General features: G+C 39.4%; 1 protein-coding gene across 1 annotated transcript; it reads right to left on the bottom strand.

Annotated features, from left to right (window-relative positions):
• Positions 1–271: 271 nt before the first annotated feature.
• Positions 272–21,401, bottom strand: LOC129144791 (myelin regulatory factor-like protein). The gene is made up of 7 exons (XM_054688547.1): positions 21,385–21,401; positions 20,726–20,873; positions 17,218–17,413; positions 13,660–13,731; positions 12,072–12,182; positions 9,959–10,049; positions 272–316 (listed from the first exon to the last, which is right to left on the bottom strand). Coding segments are annotated over exons 1-5 (477 nt in total). The 5' UTR covers positions 21,386–21,401; the 3' UTR covers positions 272–316; positions 9,959–10,049; positions 12,072–12,122.
• Positions 21,402–21,727: the final 326 nt, after the last annotated feature.

Genomic DNA, 21,727 nt, shown 5'->3' with positions numbered 1-21,727 from the left:
ACCCCAATAGGCAACGTGCGGAAATGCCCTATGTGGGTGAATGTCAGAGGCCAGGAGCACCCCCCCACCTGCTTAAGTGTCAAAGGAGGTGCCAGAGGCCTGCCCTGTGCTCACCTCTTGGATATTCTGCTTTGCCCGGCTGTCAGAGAGGATGCATGATGGTTCCCATCACTTTCATATTGCCACAGACAACCAGGGCTTCGTCCGGTGCATCTGTGTTTATTCCCACTCGACCATGACAGACAACAGATTCTGGAACTTGTCGTCGCTGCCATAATGCATCACTGTCATTTTCAAATTGCCCAGGGTTAGAAGCCTGGAAAAATACATAAATGTATTACAATTAAAGCTACAGTAGCAGGAATAGAAGATCACTTTATCCTCAGAGCAATGGAAAACAAAATGTTACCTAAGTCTTTTCACATGAAAATCACATGCTGATGGGACATTCTGCATATACAAATGGCCCTATGACCCCAGGAAAGTCAGGGGCTCCCATAAATACTCTGCCCACTATGAGCAGAAGCTCGGTATGCCATGTATTAGAATGTCTAGTCTCTAGCACATCTATCTGAAATAGAGAATATGTCAGTTTCACTGGGTGACAAGGACAAGAAGAAAACTCATAATGACTATCTTCTCATTAAAGATAATAATCATGATTTCAATCAGGCTAATAGACAAGAAAACATTGTAAGCTTTTAAGACTAAGATAAAATAAAAGTACTTTACATTTAGGTAGCCCCTTTATAGTTTCAAACCACTTTCATATTTATGATTTCATACAGAATTGACAAGCAAATGAAAATACAAATATATTTAACATATCTCAACTATCTCTTAAACATAGATGACCGTCAAGGAACACTGGAAACAGCTATGTTTGGTTTTCTGTTGTTTTTAAATTTTTTTTTTAAATTGAGGTAACATAAGGTATCACCACATATTGCACCCACCACCAAATCACCCAAAGCACCCCCATCATAGTCCATTGGCTTCCTTTCCTTTTTGTTCTTACCCCTCCCCCACCTCACCCCTCCTTTGGATGTTTTACTTCTATAGTCAGCTTTTAAGGGTTAGTTTTGATCTTGCCTTTACTTGACACTTAGTTTGGTTTTTCTATATTCCACATATTAGTGACACAGTCTGGTATTTATCTTCCTCCTTCTGACTTATTTCATTAAGTGTTATCCCTTCCAGCTTCATCCACATTGCTGTAAATAGCATGAGTTTATTTTCTGATTGTTGACTAATATTCCATTGTGTATCTGCACCACATCTTCTTGATCCACTCATCTGTTTTTGGATACTTTGGCTACAGTAAAAAGTGCTGCAATAAACATGGGAGAACAAGTTTCCTTTCAAATTAGTGTTTTTGAATGTTTCAGGTAGATGCCTAAGAGTAGAACTACTTGATTATATAGCAGATTCATTACTCATCTTTTTATTAAGATGAAAGGCTGGATTAATCTGCATTCTCATCAGCAGTGCAGGTGAGTTATCTTTTCTCCATATTCTCTCTTTTTTTTTGCATAGAAGAACTGGGGTACAGGCCAGGGCAGGGGGGTTGGTTAGAGGATTCACCAGAGACAGAGTGGGGAGCAGAACAGGCAGACTGACTGAAATACACTGCTAAGGGGAGCAGCGGGCAAGACAGGAGCAGTCTGCTGCGCCATATGTGGGTTAGCTCCCTGGCTGGGGATCAAACTCAGGCCTTAGCTATGACAGCACTGAGACTTAACCCTTAGGTCCCACCAGGGAGGCCTCCACATACTTGACAGCACTTGTTGCTTCTGGTCTTTTAAGTATGGGTCATTCTTACAGGTGTGGTTTGTCATTGTGGTCTTGATTTGCATTTCCCTCATAAGTGATGAACAATTTTCATGTGCCTGTTGGCCATCTGTACATCTTCTTTGAAGAAGTGCCTATTTAGCTCTTCTGCTCATTTTTTGATTGGGTTATTTGTTTGTTTTGCTGTTGTTGTTGAGTTGTAGGTGCTCTTTGTGAATCTTTGACATCAGTCCCTTGTCAGATATACGGTATGCAACTATTTTCTCCTATTCAATTGAGTGTCTTTCTGTTGAGTTATGGTTTCTTTTGCTGTGCAGAACTTTTTAGTTTGATGTAGTCCCATGTGTTTATGTTCTCATTTGTTTGTCTTGCTGTTGGGGATGCATCTCTAAAGATATCACTGAAGCTTATGTCATGTAGCGTTTTGCATTTTTTTTTTATATATATATTTTACAGTTTCAAGTCTACATCCAACTCTTTCATCCATTTTGAACTGATTTTTGTGTATGGTATGAGACAGTGGTCTAGTTTCATTCTTTTTTTATGAGCTGTCCAATTTTCCCATCACCATTTATTGAAGCGCCTATCCTTGTGCCAGTGTATGTTGTTGGCTCCCTGGTCATAGAGTAACTGTCCATGTAGATGTGGATTTATTTCTGAGTTCTCAATTCCATTCCATTGCTCTCTGTTTCTGCTTTAGTTCCAGTACCAGGCTGTTTTAATTACTATGGCTTTATAATAAAGTTTGAAGTCTGGAAGAACAGCCCTGCCATTTTTCTTTTTTTGTCAGGATTGCTATGGCTATTGTGATTCCATATGAATTTCATATGTTTTGTTCCAGTTACTTGAAGAATGCCATCAATATTTTTATTGTGATTATAGTGAATCAATAACAGCTACATTTGTCGTGTGCTCATTTATACTCTAATTCTATGAGCTATGTACTATTCTCCTTAGTTTATTGCTACTGAGACTCTGGAAAGACAAATTGCCCAAAGCTACAAAGCTAGTAAGTTCTGGAGCTGGAATTGTATTTCCTTTGATTGTTACATAATGATTCTAACCGCCTATTTCATAGTGTTATCTAGAAGTAACCCTGGTCAAATGTGGTCTCAAAAAAAAAAGTTCAAATGCAGTAAACAGGCTAGACAAAGTTCTGGAGCTATTACACTTCAATAAAATTCCACGTCAAAAGTTTTTTTCCACTCTCTTCTCCCCACTTAACTCTAGCTGCTGAATTTATTTCTAAATAACCATAAGTAGGGCTCTCTGAAACTTTCAAAATCCTCCCAAACAATTAAGTCATTTATAAAATTATGACCTAGTCTTCTAAATATGAATTCTGTGCTTGAGACAGGTTGTCCAAAATTCAGACAAATAGGGAACTGGATAATCTAAAACATTAGCACTAACACAGTAGTTTTGCTATTTTCCTGTCTGGAAGTATGGGAGACATTATAAACACAGCACCTGAACGTGCATGGATGATCTCTGACAAATACTCAAGAAACCAGTAACAATAATTTCCTTAAGTATGGGACTGGGAGATGCAGAAACTGGTCAGAGGGAAAGTCACCACTCACTACACATTCTGTTGGTATTATCTGAATGTTTTTACCATATGTATGTGTTACCAATTTTAAAATAATAATGAAAAGAAACCACAAAGTTTAGTTCTTAATTTGAGTTCAGTTAAAGCATTTTTAGGTGTCTTCAGCATCCTGTTTCATTTCCACTGTCTAAACCCTGAGCTGGTTGAAAGACACAACCATTGACATTTGATGGACAAACGCAATGAAAGAATATAAAGCAACAACTTTGAACATTATTTTGTGTGAATTCACTTGAACAAGAGCTTTTCTGCAAAGTCCCTAGAGTCCCCTTGGTTGTGAATGGCAAATTGGCTTTGATTCAAATCCTTTTATAGCAAGCAATCAACTATATCCAAAGGTACGCCGTATAAAATGTTGATGTGTTTTGCTCTATTCTGAACATAATGAGCCATTCAAGGAAACAAAATAGGACAGTGATGGATTTTTTTTTCCTTAATGAGTTTTAGGATAATTATTATCATGTTTGGTAACTTGATACTGTAACCACAAATATAAGTAGATTTATTTCTTTGGAACAATTACAACAATCTCAATTGACTTTCATCAGATAAAAACTCAAGTCTCTAAACTATGTTCAAATTATTTTGGAAGGGGTCACAGATTTACAACATTCTAAATATCTATTTCTAAGAAGGTGTCCCTAATCAGCAATGGGAAATGTTATAAAATCTATGAACTTATTTCCATTTTCTGGTATCCACAGTGTTAACATATCAGAGAAAACTGTAATGTTTCTCTTTCTTGGATTATGAAGTTGTGGTCACATGTGGCCCAGTATGGCTGATTGATATCAAACACCAAAATGAATTAGTGTTTCTAAAATACTTTTATTATTTATCTTATAGTATAAATACATTTATTATATATTTAGGGAGGACCTTTTAGTTAATATTACGTGTGACTGTGTGACCTTAGGGCAGTCACTTAACCATTCTGCATCAGTATTTGTCCTCTGAAGAATAAAGATAATGTTTTTATCTATCCCACAGGTTGTATAAGTCATGAAAGTCACATACGTATGAAGACTTTCCAAATCTGAGGATGAACACTCTTCAAATTCTACCTTGACACACTCTGCTGTGCAGAGCAACAATGGTTCTACCTATAACCATTCATTTTCCCTCAGCAACAGGCTGCAAGTTTGCACAGCTTGGTGGGGGGCAGGGGGGTGGGGAACCTCCATTCATAAAGAATACAATGTAAATGCCGCCCCCTGCAGGTGCTTGGATAGGAAACAGTATTCACAGTAATCTGAGACCTGCTCTGTTTAAATATGGTATGGGGAGCAGGAACTTCTTTGTTTTACCTCTGTTTGGACTTTTAAAGTAGTAGCTAAAGATCATAAAAGGAGAGCTTGTGCCTAGGAAGGCAACCTATAAAAAAATCCCTTTTTGTGCCTTTTGAAAAGGCAATGGAAAAATGGACCTAGAAATGCCCTCTTCCGGTGCAACACAAATATGGTTTCCAGGCCAGCAACATCAGTATTTCCTGGAAGCTTGTAGAAATGCACATTCTCAGACATCTCTAATCCACTGAATCAAGAACTGGGATGGGGCCCAGTATCTGTGTTTTATAAAAATCCTTGACAAAATTTAAGAATTACTTCTTCAGGGGCCTCCCTGGTGGCATAGGGATTAAGTCTCAGCACTATCATGCTATCACTGCTATGGCATGAGTTCGATCCCTAGGAGGGAGGTGACCCACATGGCACAGCAGACCTCTCCTGTCTCCCCTGCTGCTCCCCTCAGCAGTGTATTTCAGTAGATCCACCCGTTCTGCTCCGCATTTTGTCTCTGGTGAATCTTCTCACCCCCTGCACCTCTGGCCTACACCCCAGTTCTTGTATGCATAAATAAATAATTTTTTTTTAAAAAAGAATTACTTCTTCACGCTATAGATTCCTAGTCAAGAGTTACCCTGCCATCATGGATACAAGTTCTGGTGAATCCCAAGTGCAGAGTGAAACATATTGCTCCACACACTGACTCCTTTGGATAAATAAAAGTTCATCCACACTCCAGTAGATGTGTGGTGTGTGTGTACATGTGAGTGAGTGTGGTTGGTGGGGGAGGGAGAAGAGGTTTATGGTTAGAAACAGACAAGAGTTGTTGAGAAATAGAATTAAAAATGGAGATGGTATCTGGACTGGCTCTGCTCTACCCTGGTCCCTTGCAATCCTTACAATGGTATGATTTCTTTTGTCTTCCCTGCCCCTGGCTATTGGTTTCCCACTCATGGCAGTGTGGTTGCAGAGTAGGGAAACAAAGACTTCTTGGGGATGTGCTCATTTCTATTCTTCTGGAAAAGAAACTGGAATAATCTGTTAGTTTTCAAAAGTAGGAAACCTTGGTGCGTCTTTGAAAGGCAGACAAAAGTAATCATCCCTCCTGCTTGCCACACAGCATCCCAAAGCAGGTTTAATTATGTGTTTTAGAAGGAAAATGGAGCCAAAGTAAAGCCTACTCATTAACAAGGAGAATCTGAGGGAACTCTGCTGGGGAATGCACCCCAAAACAAAGACCTGGGAATAAATCTTTTCTTTGGAGAAAGCCTTAATTTCCATTAAATTGACCAATTTACACTACAGGACCATAATATACTTCTAAAGCTGTTTTGATTGACAACACAGATGAGCAATTACCAGGCCCTGCCCACCATTCTTTATCCAAGGAGAATTTTATAAAGCATGGTCTCCTGAACCCCTCCTGGAGACCTGAAACTCATCTACGTCCAACCTTCTTAAAATTGCCCACATGTTAAGGAATGATTCTCAGACCTAAAATGAATCTGGATTTACTAAATGTTATTTGCAGCTCCCTATTATCATTTGGTCATATCTTAGCATGATTTCAATTGTAAAATTTTCTGCCTTTATTCTAGAACTCAGGCAGTCATCCAAAAGTGTGCATCTGGCCTATAAAATATAGGCTGACCTGCCCTCTTCAAACCCAAGTTGCATATACCTGTCTTGTGGCCTCCACAGTCTCCAGGGGCAGAAAATGTGTTCTGTGAACTTTTCTTAAGATTCCCTGATCAAACTATAATGCAATTTCATAGGGCCTCCCCGGTGGCTCAGCGGTTGAGCGCTGGGTTGCGAAGCTGCCCACAGCCTCTGCAGTGCAGGTTCAATCCCCAACCGCCAGGCAAGGGCCCCACAGGGCGCGACAGACCTCTCCTGCCGCCTGCTGCTCCCCTCAGCAGTATACTTCATCAGTCTGCCTGTTCTGTTTCCCGCTCTGGCTCTGGTGAATTCTCTCACCCCCCTGTGCTTCTGACTATACCCAGTGCTTGTATAAATAAATAAATAAACAAAATCTTTAAAGAAAAAAATAATAATGCAATTTCTTAAATTCAGTTTTTCTCTTGATTGGGTCAAACCTTAAACAATTAAATGGATCCAAAATTCTGCGTTCCTTTTCACTACTACATTTTGGGATAAGAATGGAATAATATCAACAAGATATTTCTTGTTAGAAAGGCTGGGGGGAGAAGGGTTTGTGTTATGGCCATTATTATTATTTCCATTGTTGTATGATAACGCTTAAGTTACCCAGCACACTTACAGGAAAGGGCATTTTCTCTAACCAAAAATGATAATGAGAAGAAAGCTATCAAATCTGGAATGTATTTTTTTAAAAAAACAACAGTTTAGTGACTAACATTGACACCCAATCTGTACTAAAATTTAATCTTTTAGTAATCACACTAAATGAATTGCAGAAATCTTCAACTTCGCGAAGTCATCACTCTGAGTTAAATTTCTATGCTCTGCATATGAGGAGATGCCCATTAACAGAGAGCTTTGGCAATGGAATTTTCGGGTGGCGGGATGCCCACTTGTGCTGCTTCTGTGTGGACTTGCACAGAGCCAGAGTGGAGCTCAGCAGGGGCTGCCAGCAGGACATGGTACCTACCCCTAGGTAAACCATTCAAAGTATGCAGGTGAGCAGCAGAGCCTGCCTCAAGCAGGCATTGCCCAGCTCACGGTGGCCCTTGCGAGATACCTAATCTACGCTGACTCTGAGAAGAATGGCATTGTCTGTTTTTATTTCTTCTTAGGAGAAATCAGAAACAGTAAGTAACCTGGGTTTCCAGACTTTATTTTATTTTATTTTTTAATATTTTATTTTATATAATTCTTACATCATTTTTCATCTTTGTACAATGTATGCATTTTCATTTTGGTTATATTCCCCATACAATTGCACCCCCTCCCTTATTTTGACTCTAGTTCTTCCTCTCCCCCCCCCTCCCTAATCCCCCCTCCACCCCATAGTGTGTCTCTGGTTTATAGTTGCTTGTTGATTTTGATTATTACTTTGCATTGATTAGTTTTTTTTCCTGGCCTCTTATTTAGGTTTTCTAAATTCCTGCTATGAGTGAGACCATCCGGTATTTTTCTTTTTCTTTCTGACTTATTTCGCTGATCCTTTCTAGCTCTATCCATGTTGCTGCAAACTGCATGTGTTTATCTTTTTTGATTGCTGAGTAATATTCCATGGTGTATATGTACCACATCTTCTTCTTCCAGTCATCTATTTTTGGGGATTTGGGTTGTTTCCATAGCTTAGCTATTGTAAATAGTGCTTCTTAAACATAGGCGTGCAGGTGCCCTTTGGAATTACTGTTTCTGTGTCATTTGGGTAAACCTAGGAGTGGAATTGCTGGATCATATGGAAGCTCTATGCTTAGTAGGTCCAGAAATCTCCACACAGCTCTCCATAGTGGTTGGACCAGTTTGCACTCCCACCAACAGTGCAGAAGAGTTCCTTTTTCTCCACAACCTCGCCAACATTTGTTGTTGCTAGGTTTTTTAATATGTGCCATTCTCACTGGTGTAAGATGGTATCTCATGGTAGTTTTGATTTGCATTTCCCTGATTACAAGTGATGGTGAACATTTTTTCATATGCCTGTTGGCCATTTGCATTTCCTCTTCAGAGAAGTTTCTTTTTAGCTCTTCTGCCCGTTTTTTTGACTGGATTATTTTCTTTGTTGTTGTTGAGTCTCACCAGCTCTTTGTAGATTCTTGTAATCAGTCCTTTATCATTAGCGTTGTGTGCAAAAATGTTCTCCCAGTCGGTGGGGTTTCTCTTTGTTTTTGTTATTGTCTCTTTTGCTGTTCAGAAGCTCTTTAATTTGATGTAGTCCCCGCTGTTTATCTTTGCCTTTACTATCACTGCTTTGGGTGATGTGTCCAGACCTTATTTTAGATGAGATACTGCAGCAATGCAGTCCCAGATTACATCAGGTCTGATATCAAAGACCACCCTAGACCTGCTGAGGGGTGGATGGGAATCTCTGCCCTTGGGTCCTGACCCAAGGAAAGGGCTCCACCTAAGTCTTGGCGCCTCATTTGCCACAGGCTAGATCAAGCCCCACAAAAACACGACCTGGAAGAAGCATGCAGAGCCCAGCCCTCAGCCTGGGTCATCTCAACACTTCAGAGTTTCACATCATTTCCATCATTACTTCATCTCCATTAAAGCTGTGAACCACAGTTTACAGATTTATACTAATAGGTGGCTTGCTATTTTTAATTGACTATAAGAATGGCACAGAGGGCCCTTTGTTTCAGAGATAGTTCAAGGTGAGCAAAGACTCACTTGCCCAAATAGGCAGATCTTGTCCCCTCCAGCCTAAGGTTAACGGTAGCACATGTGCATGCCCACAGTGAATGACTTTCCCTGTCGGAGTTTGTGAGTCCTTCCTATGTCACCTCAAAGATCCATGACAACACAGCCCAGCTCCCAGGACTGCCAGACCTGCACTTCACCAGTTACCTCATGCCCCTGGCATTCTCAGCAGAGGCCAGTCTGACCTCACACAGATGCAGCTGCCAATGCTTTATGTTTATGTGATGGCCAGACTCCCGTCCACAGCTGCAACCAATCACTCATTCAGGAAAATGTGCTAGGCCATTACTATGTGCCAGGCAGGGGCCCAGATACCTCTGGGATCACCAATCACTTTTGGCCATGGGATGCCTTCCTGCCAGTTACCACTTCCTACCCTGTGGGCTTTGGGCTCAGAGAGAACTGGGTTATAACTTGGACTCCATCATTTATATGCAAGCTGTGTAATTGTGGATGCATCCCTCATCTTCTTGAACTTCAGTACTTCTGGGTGTAAAGAATGTAATGTAGATGTGAAACAATGTAAATTATGTCATGTATAAATTATTTAGCCAAGAACCTAGAACATAGTATAAAAACCATGGTTTCTCAGGAGAGGCACTAGTGACATTTGGGGAAGGCTAATTGTAGACTGATTGTGAACTATAAAGTGTTGAGGAGCGTCGCTGGCCTTAATCACATGGCACTAGTGGCATCTTAAGTTGCAACAACCAAAAAACATTTGCAGACATTGCCAAACGACTCCTGGGGGGACACAGAGAATCTTTGGAACCACTATGTGAAAACTAAAACAGTGCTGCTATTATTATTTTCAGTGACTGAGAAAGCGCATACCTTAAATATCCCATTGACAATACAAATTCAACTCACAGGGAAGAAAAGCATGTGGGATCCAGCACAGCCAAAGAACTGGGCTTACCCTTACAATGATCCGTTCAGAGATGTGGGCAGATAACAAATAGAACTGGTCCTGGCTAGCAGCATACAGTCCAACCACCAACATGAAGTATCTGATTCAGAAACAGCAGACCAATGTCAACACATCAGGCAACAGAGATATAATTTGTGTAATCAAATGCGACCCAGCAGTTAATCAATAGTGAATTTACCTAAATATGTTTGTTTGCATATTTAAAGAATTTCTCTTCTGCTTTACATTGTCCCTCCTGATAAATAAGAACAGAGTTGATTCACTCACTATTGTTTGGGGTCTGCCCTTTGCTCAATGTCAGGTAACTGGGAGCTGCATAGCTGGGCCCTCGGCACAGCACTGAGCGCAAACATATGCGCAATGGGAAGGTGTCCAGAGCCGCTGCAGTCACATCCTATGCTCTGATGGAGGGGACATAACAGGGCTTGCCCATCCTCACTGGACCCTTCCCACCATAGATGCCCTATACCTTCTTCCATGACTTTAGTCAAAGACCTGCACCCTCCCTGTTATCTCAGTTGCCTCTTCACTACACCATTGACAAGACACTTAAGATCAGACCATTCCTTGAAAGCAAAATAAAAACCACCCCCATCTGAGGAGATTTTGCAAAAGAACTGCATGAATAAACTTCACCAACTTCTTCTGCTACATTGTACAGGCTCTTTAATCCCTGAGAACAGCCTTCTCTCTTTTTTCAATTTTATTTATTTTTCTATTCCCCATACAATTGCAACCCCCCTTATTTTGACCCCAATCCCTCCTCTCCCCGCCCGTCCCCCATAGTGTGTCTCTGGTTTATAGTTGTTTGTTGATTTTGATTTTTTTCTTTATTATAGTTATTCTTTTTTCTGGTCTCTTATTTAGGTTTTCTAGATTCCTGCTATGAGTGAGACCATCTGGAAAGCTGTGTGGAGATTCCTCAACCTCCTAAAGATGGAGCTTCCATATGATCCAGCAATTCCACTCCAAGGTATTTACCCAAATGACACAGAAACATTAATTCAAAAGGGCACCTGCACCCCTATGTTTATAGCAGCACTATTTATAATAGCTAAGCTTTGGAAACAACCCAAATGCCCAAAAATAGATGACTGGATCAAGAAGATGTGGTTCATATACACAATGGAATATTACTCAGCATTCAAAAAAGATAAACTCATGCAATTTGCAGCAACATGGATGGCGCTGGAAGGGATCATGCTCAGTGAAATAAGCCAGAAAGAAAAAGAAAAATACCAGATGGTCTCACTCATAGCAGGAATCTTCTCCTCTATCTTAAGTGCAGCAGTAGTAACAATTGTTAGCTACCATTATTATTAGAATAACTACCATGCCCATCACACACTGGACAAAATTGTTTATCTACATTAATTCACTTAGTTTCCCCCAAGCGACCCTCTTGAAGTAGGATATTGCTATTGCCCATTTTACAGAATAGAAAATTGAGTCTTAGAGTTAAATTGCTCAAGCTCACCCAGCTAGTAAATGGCATATCAAATAGGCAAATTCATCCTGTCCAATTCCAAAGCCTATGTTCTAAAACCAATGGTTCTCAAATTTGAGCTCGCTTCAGAGTCACCTGGTGACTCTGTTACCAGGTGGTTAAAATGCAAATTGCTGGGCCCCACCAGCAGAGTATGGGATTCACTAGGTCTCCCCCAAGCACCAAGAACATGCATTTCTAGTAAGTGACTAGATGATGCCATCACTACAGACCTGGGACCATACTGTGAACCACAAATCTAAACTACTAATGAAAATTTATTTTCTTTTTTAATCAAAGAAAAGCTACAGCAGCGCTCAGGACCCAGTGATTATACTGGGGACCAGCGTACAGGTTTGAGAAATGCAGTCAATCCTCAGCCCTCAAATGACAATGAACTTGTAATCACTCCAGAGAACTCTGGGGGTAGAGGGATCCAGGCTAGCATATTTGGGGCTGGGCAGGAGAGTAGAGATTTCTACTCTCTCTAATAGACTGAAAGTGTCAGAGAAGGCTGGAAAGTAACTGAGGGAGGCCCAGTTTGTCTGCTCATGTGGCCAAGAGGAAGAAAGAGGCCTCTGGGGAAACTGCCCACTCAGATAAAGGCCCCCATACCTCTGGTCAGGATTTGGTTTTCCCTTCTTTCTCATGTTATTTGCTGTAGTTTCACTGAAGTGTAACCGGCCCAGCGTGACTTTGGTGACCTGGTCCGCCAGCAGGTCGATTCTAAAACAAACAACAGAAATACCAAGAGACAGTCAGAGAAAACAGAGCCCTCGATGACTGTTAGATTCTCAAATATGTTCAGTGCCCAGTTCTCACCATGATGTGGAGGACAGTCAATTCCAGTCACTGATCATTAATAAAGTTTCCACATCACAGTGAGAACTGGCCATCAAGGAAGGTCATGGCATGATTCTTGAATGGTAAGAAATGCTCGTTTAGCAGAAAATCAAGCCCAGAGTTTCTGACTCACAAAGGTCATATGCTCCCTACACTATCTCTGGGTTCTTTTATGTCCACAGCAGGGAGAACGGACAAATTTCACTGTGTGACTCTGCTAGTGTGGCTACTGCCTCCTGATTGAAGGAATTTCTCTAGGCTCCTGGAGGACCCCTTTGCATCTTTCTCATGGATTTGCCCTTTCTTGGTCTGGCTGTGGGAGGTAAGGCAGTGGGCACCTAAGGGGGACCACACAGACCCTGCCTGGATGATGGAGAACAGATGCACCAGGGCAGGTCAGTGCTGCTTGTACGTGTGGCTCCTTCACAGTTTTGTACACAGGCTCATGTGGAGCTCCTGCCTGGTCAGTCCCTGCTGTAAAACCATCTGCTTCCCAGACCCAGTGCTACTGACTCCGGGCAAAAACACTGACATATTTCAATTATCTCTCAGTCAAATCAGTTAAAAATCCACTCCGGCTCCAAGCCCTTCTAAAGTTAGATGTGCACTTAGGACCACCATATTGTTCTGGATAATCCCAGGCCTGTCTGCTATCTATTTTGGAACCCACTGGGCAATCTATTAACATTATTTTAGAAAATAAGAAAAATGAATCGCAAGCAGGCCTGATTATAGAACCCTGAATTTAATCCAATTAGCACTGGGCCAATTTAAGTGAAAATAAAGAGAAGGATCTAGCTATAATCTATTTCAAGGAATCAAAGTTCTTAGCAAGGTTGTCACTAACAAATCATTATAAAAATAATGATTAGGGCCTCCCCAGTAGCGCAGTGGATTGAGAGCCACGCTGCGAAGCTGTCCACAGCCTCTGCAGCGCAGGTTTGATTCCCAGCCGACCAGTGAGAAACCCACATGCAGACCTCTCCTGCTTCGCCTGCTGCTCCCCTCAGCAGTGTCTTCGGTCATGTCCATCTGCCTGTTCTGCTCCCGGCTCTGTCTCTGGTGAATTCTCTCACCCTCCCACGCCTCTGACTGTACCCCAGTTCTTGCATAAATAAATAAATCTTTCTAAAAAAAAATGATGACTTTAAAAATGGAGTTTTTATAAGGAATTTTCTGCAATTATTTCAATGTATTTTATCAACTTTTATTTTTGTTGATCAGTCTGTGCTCATTATACTAAAATATTAATACTAGTGTCTAAAATAGACTTCATTTTAAATACTCAAAATAAATTGGGCAAAATGCCTTTTCCCCAAAACATTCACAAAGAAATTCAAAAGAGAAATTCTTACTTAACAGGATTGAAAATCTTTTTGCTTCTGTCTGCTTGGGACTGTTCGATAGCGATTATTTGATTGCTGGCTTCTAACTGTTTGGAACAACAAATAGTAAATGAATTACTCAACAAGTCAATTCAATTATTAATAAAAATGTTCATTATTAAGTAATGTTCAAGCACTTAAAAAGTTCTAAGACATCAAGTTAGCCACTGGGCAGGAGCAAAGCAACCGAAAAGACAGCAGGACAGTGGCCCCTATTTTAAAGCAGTGTGCTTTTGGTTAAAAAAGAAAAAATACTTGCAAAATTAAACAATGAACACACAAGACAACAGAGTATTTCAGGTAAGCAGAGACTTAGTGTGGGCAAATAGAGATTGAAACCTAGGAGCAGGGCAGCTTAAAGGGTATGTGCTGCCTTCATTCACCCATTTATTCATTCATTCTACAAATATTTGTTGAATTGTGCATCTAGCATTGCCCTACGCATGAGAGATGAGAAGTGGACAGTTATCAGAAATCTCTGCCATTGAAGAGCTTACGTTTCTATTACAATGAAACAATAGCAATAAAAATGAATATAACATAGGAAATGACATTTAGTTCAGTACTTGAAACAAACTCCTAAGTTACTAGTGAACAATGCAAGGGCATGGAGAAACCCATTCTGTCTTATATGGCTTGTGGGTAGTCACATAGAAACAACTTTTCTGGAAAGCAACTGGGCAATCTATCAATAAATCAAGAGTCGTAACAATGTTCCTATCTTTCATGTGTAAATTCCTTTTCTGGAATGTATCCTCAAGTAAATATGGGTGTACTTGAATGTTCACTGAAGTTTTATCAACAATGAAACATTAAACAAAATTTAAAATAAAACAGGAATGAATATGATACATCCATAAATGGGAAGCTATATTACCTTTGTCAATATTTTTATAGAATCTTAAATATTATATAATGTTATTTTCACACTACATTAACCACAAGAGATTAATTTTATAATGGAAATATTAGGCTACCAAATGGTGAATTCCACGTATGAATTTTATCTCTTCTTCATAGTTTCCTTTTGTATTCCAAAATTTTCACAATGGATTTATATTACATCCATAATCAAAAAAAGGTTTTATCGTTTACTTGTTTGTTGTTTGTATTTTGGTTTTGTTTGGTTTGGCTCGACTTGAGAACAGTTTGGAGTAAGAGCAGCTGATGTGTTCAAGAGTGAAGCCCTATTTGGGGAGACTCAGTAACTCAGCCCAGATTAATGATCACAATAAAATATGCAGAAAATGGATGATCTCCCCTTGAAGAGCTGAATCTTAGGCAACAATTTAATAAATACTAGTCTACTCCATCTGAAAATGCACTAACACCAAAAAGAATTAAGAACACATTTAGTAAAAGAAATACAAGACTTATTCACTTGAAGACCACACAATTAAAGTTTGAAGAGGTGTTGTATCCATATCTGAATGCAGCCTTAAGAAATTGGCAGACACACAGACCAATGGAACTGAATAGAGAGCCCAGAAATAAAACCTCACTTATATGGACAACTGATCTTTGACAAAGGAGCAAAGAATATGCAATGAAACACAGACAGTCTGTTCAATAAATGGTGCTGGGAAAACTGGACCACCACATGCAAAAAAAATGAAGCTAGACCACTACCTCTCACCATGCACAAAAATCAACTCAAAATGGATAAGAGAACTAGACATAAGACCTGAAACCAGGGCCTCCCCTGGTGGCGCAGCGGTTGAGCCCTGGGCTGTGAAGCTGCCCACAGCCTCTGCAGCACTGGTTCAATCCCCGGCCGCCAGTGAGGGTCCCACATGGCACACAGACTCTCCAGCTGCCTGCTGCCCCCCTCAGCAGTGTATTTCATCAGTCTGCCTGTTCTGCTCTCTGCTCTGGCTCTGGTGAATTCTCTCACCCTCCCGCACTTCTGACTGTACCCAGTGCTTGTATAAATAAATAAATTTTTAAAAAAAGGCCTGAAACCATAAAATATATAGAAGAAAATATAGGTAAAACACTAAAAGACATACATCGCAATAACATCTTTAAAGACTCATCTCCCAAAGCAAAGATAGTCAAGGAAAAGATAAACACCTGGGATTACAACAAACTGAAAAGCTTCTGTACAGCAAAAGAGACATCAACCAAAACACAGAGACACCCCACTGATTGGGAAAAAAATCTGCACTCCATTCAACTGATAAGGGACTGATCACAAAGATATACAAAGACCTCACACCACTCAACAGAAACAAAATAAACAATCCAGTCAAGAAATGGGCAGAACTTAAAGACATTTCTCCCAAGAGAAAATGCAAATGGCCAACAGGCATATGAAAAAATGTTCAACATCCTTTATCATCAGGGAAATGCAAATCAAAACCGCACTGAGATACCACCTTATACCAGTGAGAATGGCTCATATCAAAAAAACAAGCAATAACAAATGTGGGTGAGGATGTGGTGAAAAAGGAACTCTCCTACATTGAAGGTGGGAGTGCAAACTGGTCCAACCACTATGGAAAGCTGTCTGGAGGTTCCTCAGTCTACTAAAAATGGAGCTACCATATGACCCGGCAATTCCACTACTAGGGATCTACCCTAAGGACACAAAAACATTGATTCAAAAGACCACCTGTACCCCTATGTTTATTGCAGCACTGTTTACAATAGGTAAAACCTGGAAACAACCCAAGTACCCAAAAATAGATGACTGGATCAAGAAGATGTGGCATATATACACAATGGAATATTATTCAGCAATCAAAAAAGATAAACACATGCCATTCACAGCAACGCAGATGGAGCTAGAAGGAATTATGCTCAGTGAAATAAGCCAGAAGGAAAAAGAAAAATATCAGATGGTTTCACTTATAGCAGGAATGTAGTGGAACCAAATAAGACATCAGTGTAAAAAAATAACAACAGTACAAAACACAACAAAGCAAAAACGGACGATTACAAATCAGAGACATCCTGCAGGGAGGAGGAGGGAGAGGGATCAGAGGGAGGGAGGGAGGAGCACGGGGGACTGAGGTGATGGTGTACAGGTGCACTCTATGGGGACTACACCTGAAGGTGTGGGGGGAAGCAAATATTGTTTAAAAATGAACAATGATGTAAAAAAAATAAGAAATTAATTAATAAAAAATTAGAAAAAAATTGGCAGTTACTTCCTATGTCTTAGAACATTAATTCTTCGAGCCCATTCACCATGCTATGGGGAAGCACAAGCTATTGCATAGAGAGGCTCACATGGAGAAGAGTCAAGGTCTCCCAGCTACAGTCCCTTAAAGTTCTTGGTGGATGGCCAGCACAACCTTGACATTTGTGTGAATGAGCCAGCTTGGAAACTGGATCCAGGTTCAGTTGAGATTTGCAGCTATGACTCCTGAGCAGAGATGAGTTTCAGAGTCAAGCCCTGCCCAAGCTGTAGATTGGTGGCCCAAATAGATAACTTATTATTTTAAGTTGCTAACTTTGGACTAGTTTGTTGTGCAGTAATAGGGAACTAGAATACAGTAAGTACTGGGTGAATTAAATAAAAGACTTACCTTAACTCCAAAAGCTTTCAAGTAAAACATTTCTATTGGTTTTAAGCCCACTTGGGTTTTGACAAATTTTGGACTTCCCCAAACTTGGATATGGATGGTTATCTGAAAATGGTTCTTCTTTTGGCAAACAAAAGCTTCATCTGCTGGTGAAAAAGTAAATCCTTTGTCTGTGACAACTTGATAGCCTATATCAGGTCTACAAAAAGAAGAATCAAGAAATAAGTTTTGCAAACATTGTCTTTGTTAGCAATATTAATATGTAAATATGTCAAAAGAATACATTGTGGAAAGTGCCTCTTACTAAATTTAATCAATGAATTCCATGTATTTTTACTGAAAAAAAAAGTAAACAATGTTTCAAAACACAGCTGGCTCTCACAGTTTTTATCTACTCAAAAGGAAGATACACAATTCTTGCCAAATAGAAGCATTGTTTCCTCAGTCTGCTTTTCCCCTTTGTGCTTTCTGGTTTGTGCTTCTAATTTGCTTCTAATTTGACTCTACAATATAATGAAAGAGGTAGGCTGGAAGTGAAGAAGTCACTTCATACAGAGTTGTGAAATACATGGGATAGAATTAATCTCTTTCCTCTTTTAAGAAAAGTCTCTATGTTGATTTATAAGGATGCACACATGAAATTTTATAATATTTGCAATATTATTTCAATAAGAGGGTTTAAAATTTAAATTAAAAAATTAATCCACAAAGAAGTCTCTCATCTTTTCAGCAATGCTATACTCCAGCAGTCAGGTGGTTGAATATTCAATCTACTGATGACATATGGAAAAAAAGCACACTGGTCAGAATTAGCAGAAATAGCTTTAAGTTGGATCAACCAAAGCCAGTGAGTTTACCAATTAAAAACCTATTTTCACTAAGTATGGTTATTTCCTTGTTATCTTCTCACTGAGATATAGCACTGGTAACCTACTTTGCTGGTTACTTCTGCTGAAAGAAATGGTTGAGGGTGGGGTGACTAATCAGGCTTTTGCTTTATTTGTTTTATCAATCATTTTTCAATAGCAATGCTTTTTGTAATATATGTTTAATGAAATATTAAAGGTGAATAAAAACAAAACATTAAACAGACACACGATCAGGTAAAGAAGCGAATATATAAGTTGAAAACTTCTCAGGTAAGTCTGCAAAGATGGAACTTGAATTTTTATTCATCAAGGTTCCTACATGTATGTTTTTCCTCAGGAAGGACGCTTCTTCCCAGGACCACAGAGGAAATGAGTACCTAACTGCTATGGCTGCTCCCCCTTATTTGTGGATTTTCACATCCTGGGACCTCAGTTTGGATGACTGCCATTAAATGGACAACATAGTGTTTCTAAATTTTCCACTAATTTCACAGACAGAAAATATTAATGGGACTCTGGGAAAATAGTTTTCATGCTCTTTGCAAGTTAAGCACCTTACCAATGGATCAAGTAACAGAGCTATTGATTACCTTCAAGTAGCTGATCAGTCAAAGTCTCTACACTCACACTGCCCACCAGCAGCAACAGGAAAATCCATTGAATGAAGGATTTAATAAGATCATCAATCTTACACTATCTGGGAACTTTATATTGACTCCAGTTTCTAGAACTAATCTGCTAATTTGCTCATCTAACGGCTGGATGGATTGAATTGTATAGATTTTACTGCAGAGGGTAATAAGAGCTGTCTTGGTTGAGAAGAAAGGAAATATCTTTTTGTGATATTCTATGTTTCACTGTCAAAAACTCTGTAAGATTTACAGCTCAAATATGAGCCTTAACTTGAAATTTCAGGACAACTGTAAACAGAAACTGAATCTACCCACAATTATACTGCTGAAGATTAAACACCAGTCTCTATTTTTAGAAATTTATTCTATTTATTCTATCTAAGAATAGCAATTCTGTTTTTTGATATCTAAAGTTAATTCTAAAATCAACTAAATTGACATTTTAAAAGCTCCTCTTAACATAGTATTTAAGTATCATTCAGAAAAAGAGATTTGATAAATCTTCAATGTCCTAACTTTACTGCTTTAGGTAATTTAGGGAAACTATTTGTAACAACTTAGACATAATAATCTAAGAAAAGATAAGTGATTTTCTGTCTGAATGAGTAGTCAAACCAAGATGGCCTGAATTCTAATCCAAATGAATATTGCCTTCCTTTTTTCTTATGAAAAGTGAACTGCAGCTAAGCATTCTAAATAATTCTGACTTTATACCTTTGGGTTCATTCCATTCTTGTATTTTTTTCCAGATCAGTGGAGCATAGATAGGCTGTTCAAATAAATTAAAAAAAAAACTACTCAAATAAGAAGAGCAAGAGCAGTTACCTTGAAAATGTTATCAACTCAATTGCACAGGGCTGGAAGCATTAAAGTCTTTAATTAAGATACGTGCACATGTGTGACAATTTCATGCCTCAGTACTCATATTTAAGATCAAATATGGAACACTACCCAAAAGATAACCAAATTAAGGCTAAAACTCAAAATAAGGCCAGTGGACCCATAATTTCTTTTTCTAGTTGCACACAGTGTCAAAGACAGAAGGTTGTGAGATTTCAATAAAAAAGTTAGTAATTCATGTTTTTGTGCCTCCCATAAAACACACCAACTCCCAAATCAGTTTTAACTCCCCAGATTTTTGTCTGAAGGAAAAGATTTCTTCTTCTAGTTTGCCCAATATAAAGTCCTAGAGATAATTTCTGTACTTAAATAAGTCACATTTGAATTTAGAAAATACCAAGAAGACCCTCAAGTTTATAGTTTATGTTTTTATATTTATTTCTTGACAGTCCTACTCTTTAACTATTAACACATTTTAGTGTTTCAAGAAAATATTTATAAAAAATGAAAATTGTAGAAGACCGGTTAAGTAAATTATTTCCTAAGGGACAAAGATAAGTCTTAAAGGATAGTTAAGAGCAATAAGGCATAAGTTCACATTTATTTCTTCTAACGATAATATTATAAGAAGATAAAACTTTTCCAGTTTAAGGATATTTTGTATATTTGGGTTTAGTCTCTAATACACCACTAATTATGATGGCTGCAGAATACACTGACAATGAACTTAACAACACTGATTCACAGCATAGATATTGGAAGGGGTGGGTGCAAGTGGCTAACAATTTAATATGTCCCCCAAAATTATTCTATGGAAGTATAAATTAACCTCAGGATTAAATGTTAGTGACTTGGGAAATCTCCACTTTCCACCCTTTAGTTTAAATTGGACATGTGATCTCAGAAACATTCCCTTTCCCTCCATCATTTAGTGGGTAAGTTATAATATGAAAGAATTACACATTTGGATTCCTGAAGGCTGGAAACCATACCCCAAGTATTCTTTAGCAAGGATGTACAACATAAAGAATAAGACAAACCCTTTCTCAGTGACCCTTCCCACTTGCTCAGGGTGCCTCTAAACCCACCAAATACAATTTTGTTCTGAGATTCAGCACTGCTTTCTCCCCTCACTGTCCAACCACCACAGAAGAGTCTAAAGCCACTTACAATTTTTCGTAATGACCATTTAATAAACTGTGCCAAGGAACACTTTGATATGGTTGCCATTTCAGAGCAGGAGAGCACTGGTCTGCGGGCATCATGTTCTGAAAACTGTCGTGGTCTTTCTCTTCAAGGCTGTGATTCCTACCTATCACTGCAAAGAAATAGTATGTGAGTCCTTCCTCCAAGGATGTTTTCCCAGATTCGGACAGCTGCATTGAGATAATGCATGAAAGAGGCAGAGTGGGCCCATGGGAAGTGGCAGCATTGGGAGCATTGGGACTAGTAAGTGTGAAGTGAGCCTTGTTTCCTCACCTATAAAGAAGAGCTGGGGTCAGTGATCTTTGGAGTTCAATAATGGGCACTTGTTGGAAACTTTGCCTTCAGGATCTACCCTACTTTTTGCATAGCATCACCTCACTTTCAGTCTGCACTATTCCAATAGTCTATTCCCACTCCCAGAAATATAAGGGGCCCAGGTGCAGATCAAAGTACAGCAGGTCCTCAAATAACATCACTTCCTGCAACAGCCTCTCTTTAGCACTGATGAGTGAAAAGCCTGCCAAAACTAAACAAAATGACATTATTTGAGGATCTGACATTATTCAAGAATCTGCTTTAACTATATGTTGCATAGTTCAAAGTAGCAGTTTCTGAGAACTTACTGACATTAAGGAAGACTGACTGTACAGCATTCACTTGCATTAGTAATTGCATCAAATGGACACATGGTCTAATCCAATCCAAGTAGAGTGGATCTCAGCACCTCCCAGAGTGCATGTCAAAGATGCTGACTCGTTTCCATCAAGTTTGAACCTGTGAGATACATTCCCAAGAGCAGCTGGCACCATTTTGGGACATGAGGGGAAAGCCTGTCTGGGAAGGAAGCCAGCGCAGCAGAAGGCAGCATTAAGAATGAAGGGCATATGTACCACATCTTCTTGACCACACACAATGGAATATTACTCAGCAATCAAAAAGATAAACTCATGCAGTTTGCAGCAACAT

Source organism: Talpa occidentalis, unplaced genomic scaffold (genome assembly GCF_014898055.3).
Source record: "Talpa occidentalis isolate TD23 unplaced genomic scaffold, MPIMG_talOcc4v2.1 talOcc4.668, whole genome shotgun sequence".
Lineage (NCBI taxonomy): Eukaryota > Metazoa > Chordata > Mammalia > Eulipotyphla > Talpidae > Talpa > Talpa occidentalis.
The sequence above is the reverse complement of the archived record's forward strand: the minus strand, read 5'-3'. Positions and strand labels throughout refer to the sequence as shown.

Excerpts from the sequence above, each read along its gene's own strand:
- LOC129144791 (XM_054688547.1), bottom strand. Across the intron at positions 17,414-20,725 it reads AATGGTCATTACGAAAAATT|ACCTGATATAGGCTATCAAG; the intron begins GTAAGTGGCTTT and ends TTCTTTTTGTAG. Across the intron at positions 12,183-13,659 it reads GCAAAAAGATTTTCAATCCT|AATCGACCTGCTGGCGGACC; the intron begins GTTAAGTAAGAA and ends TGTTTGTTTTAG.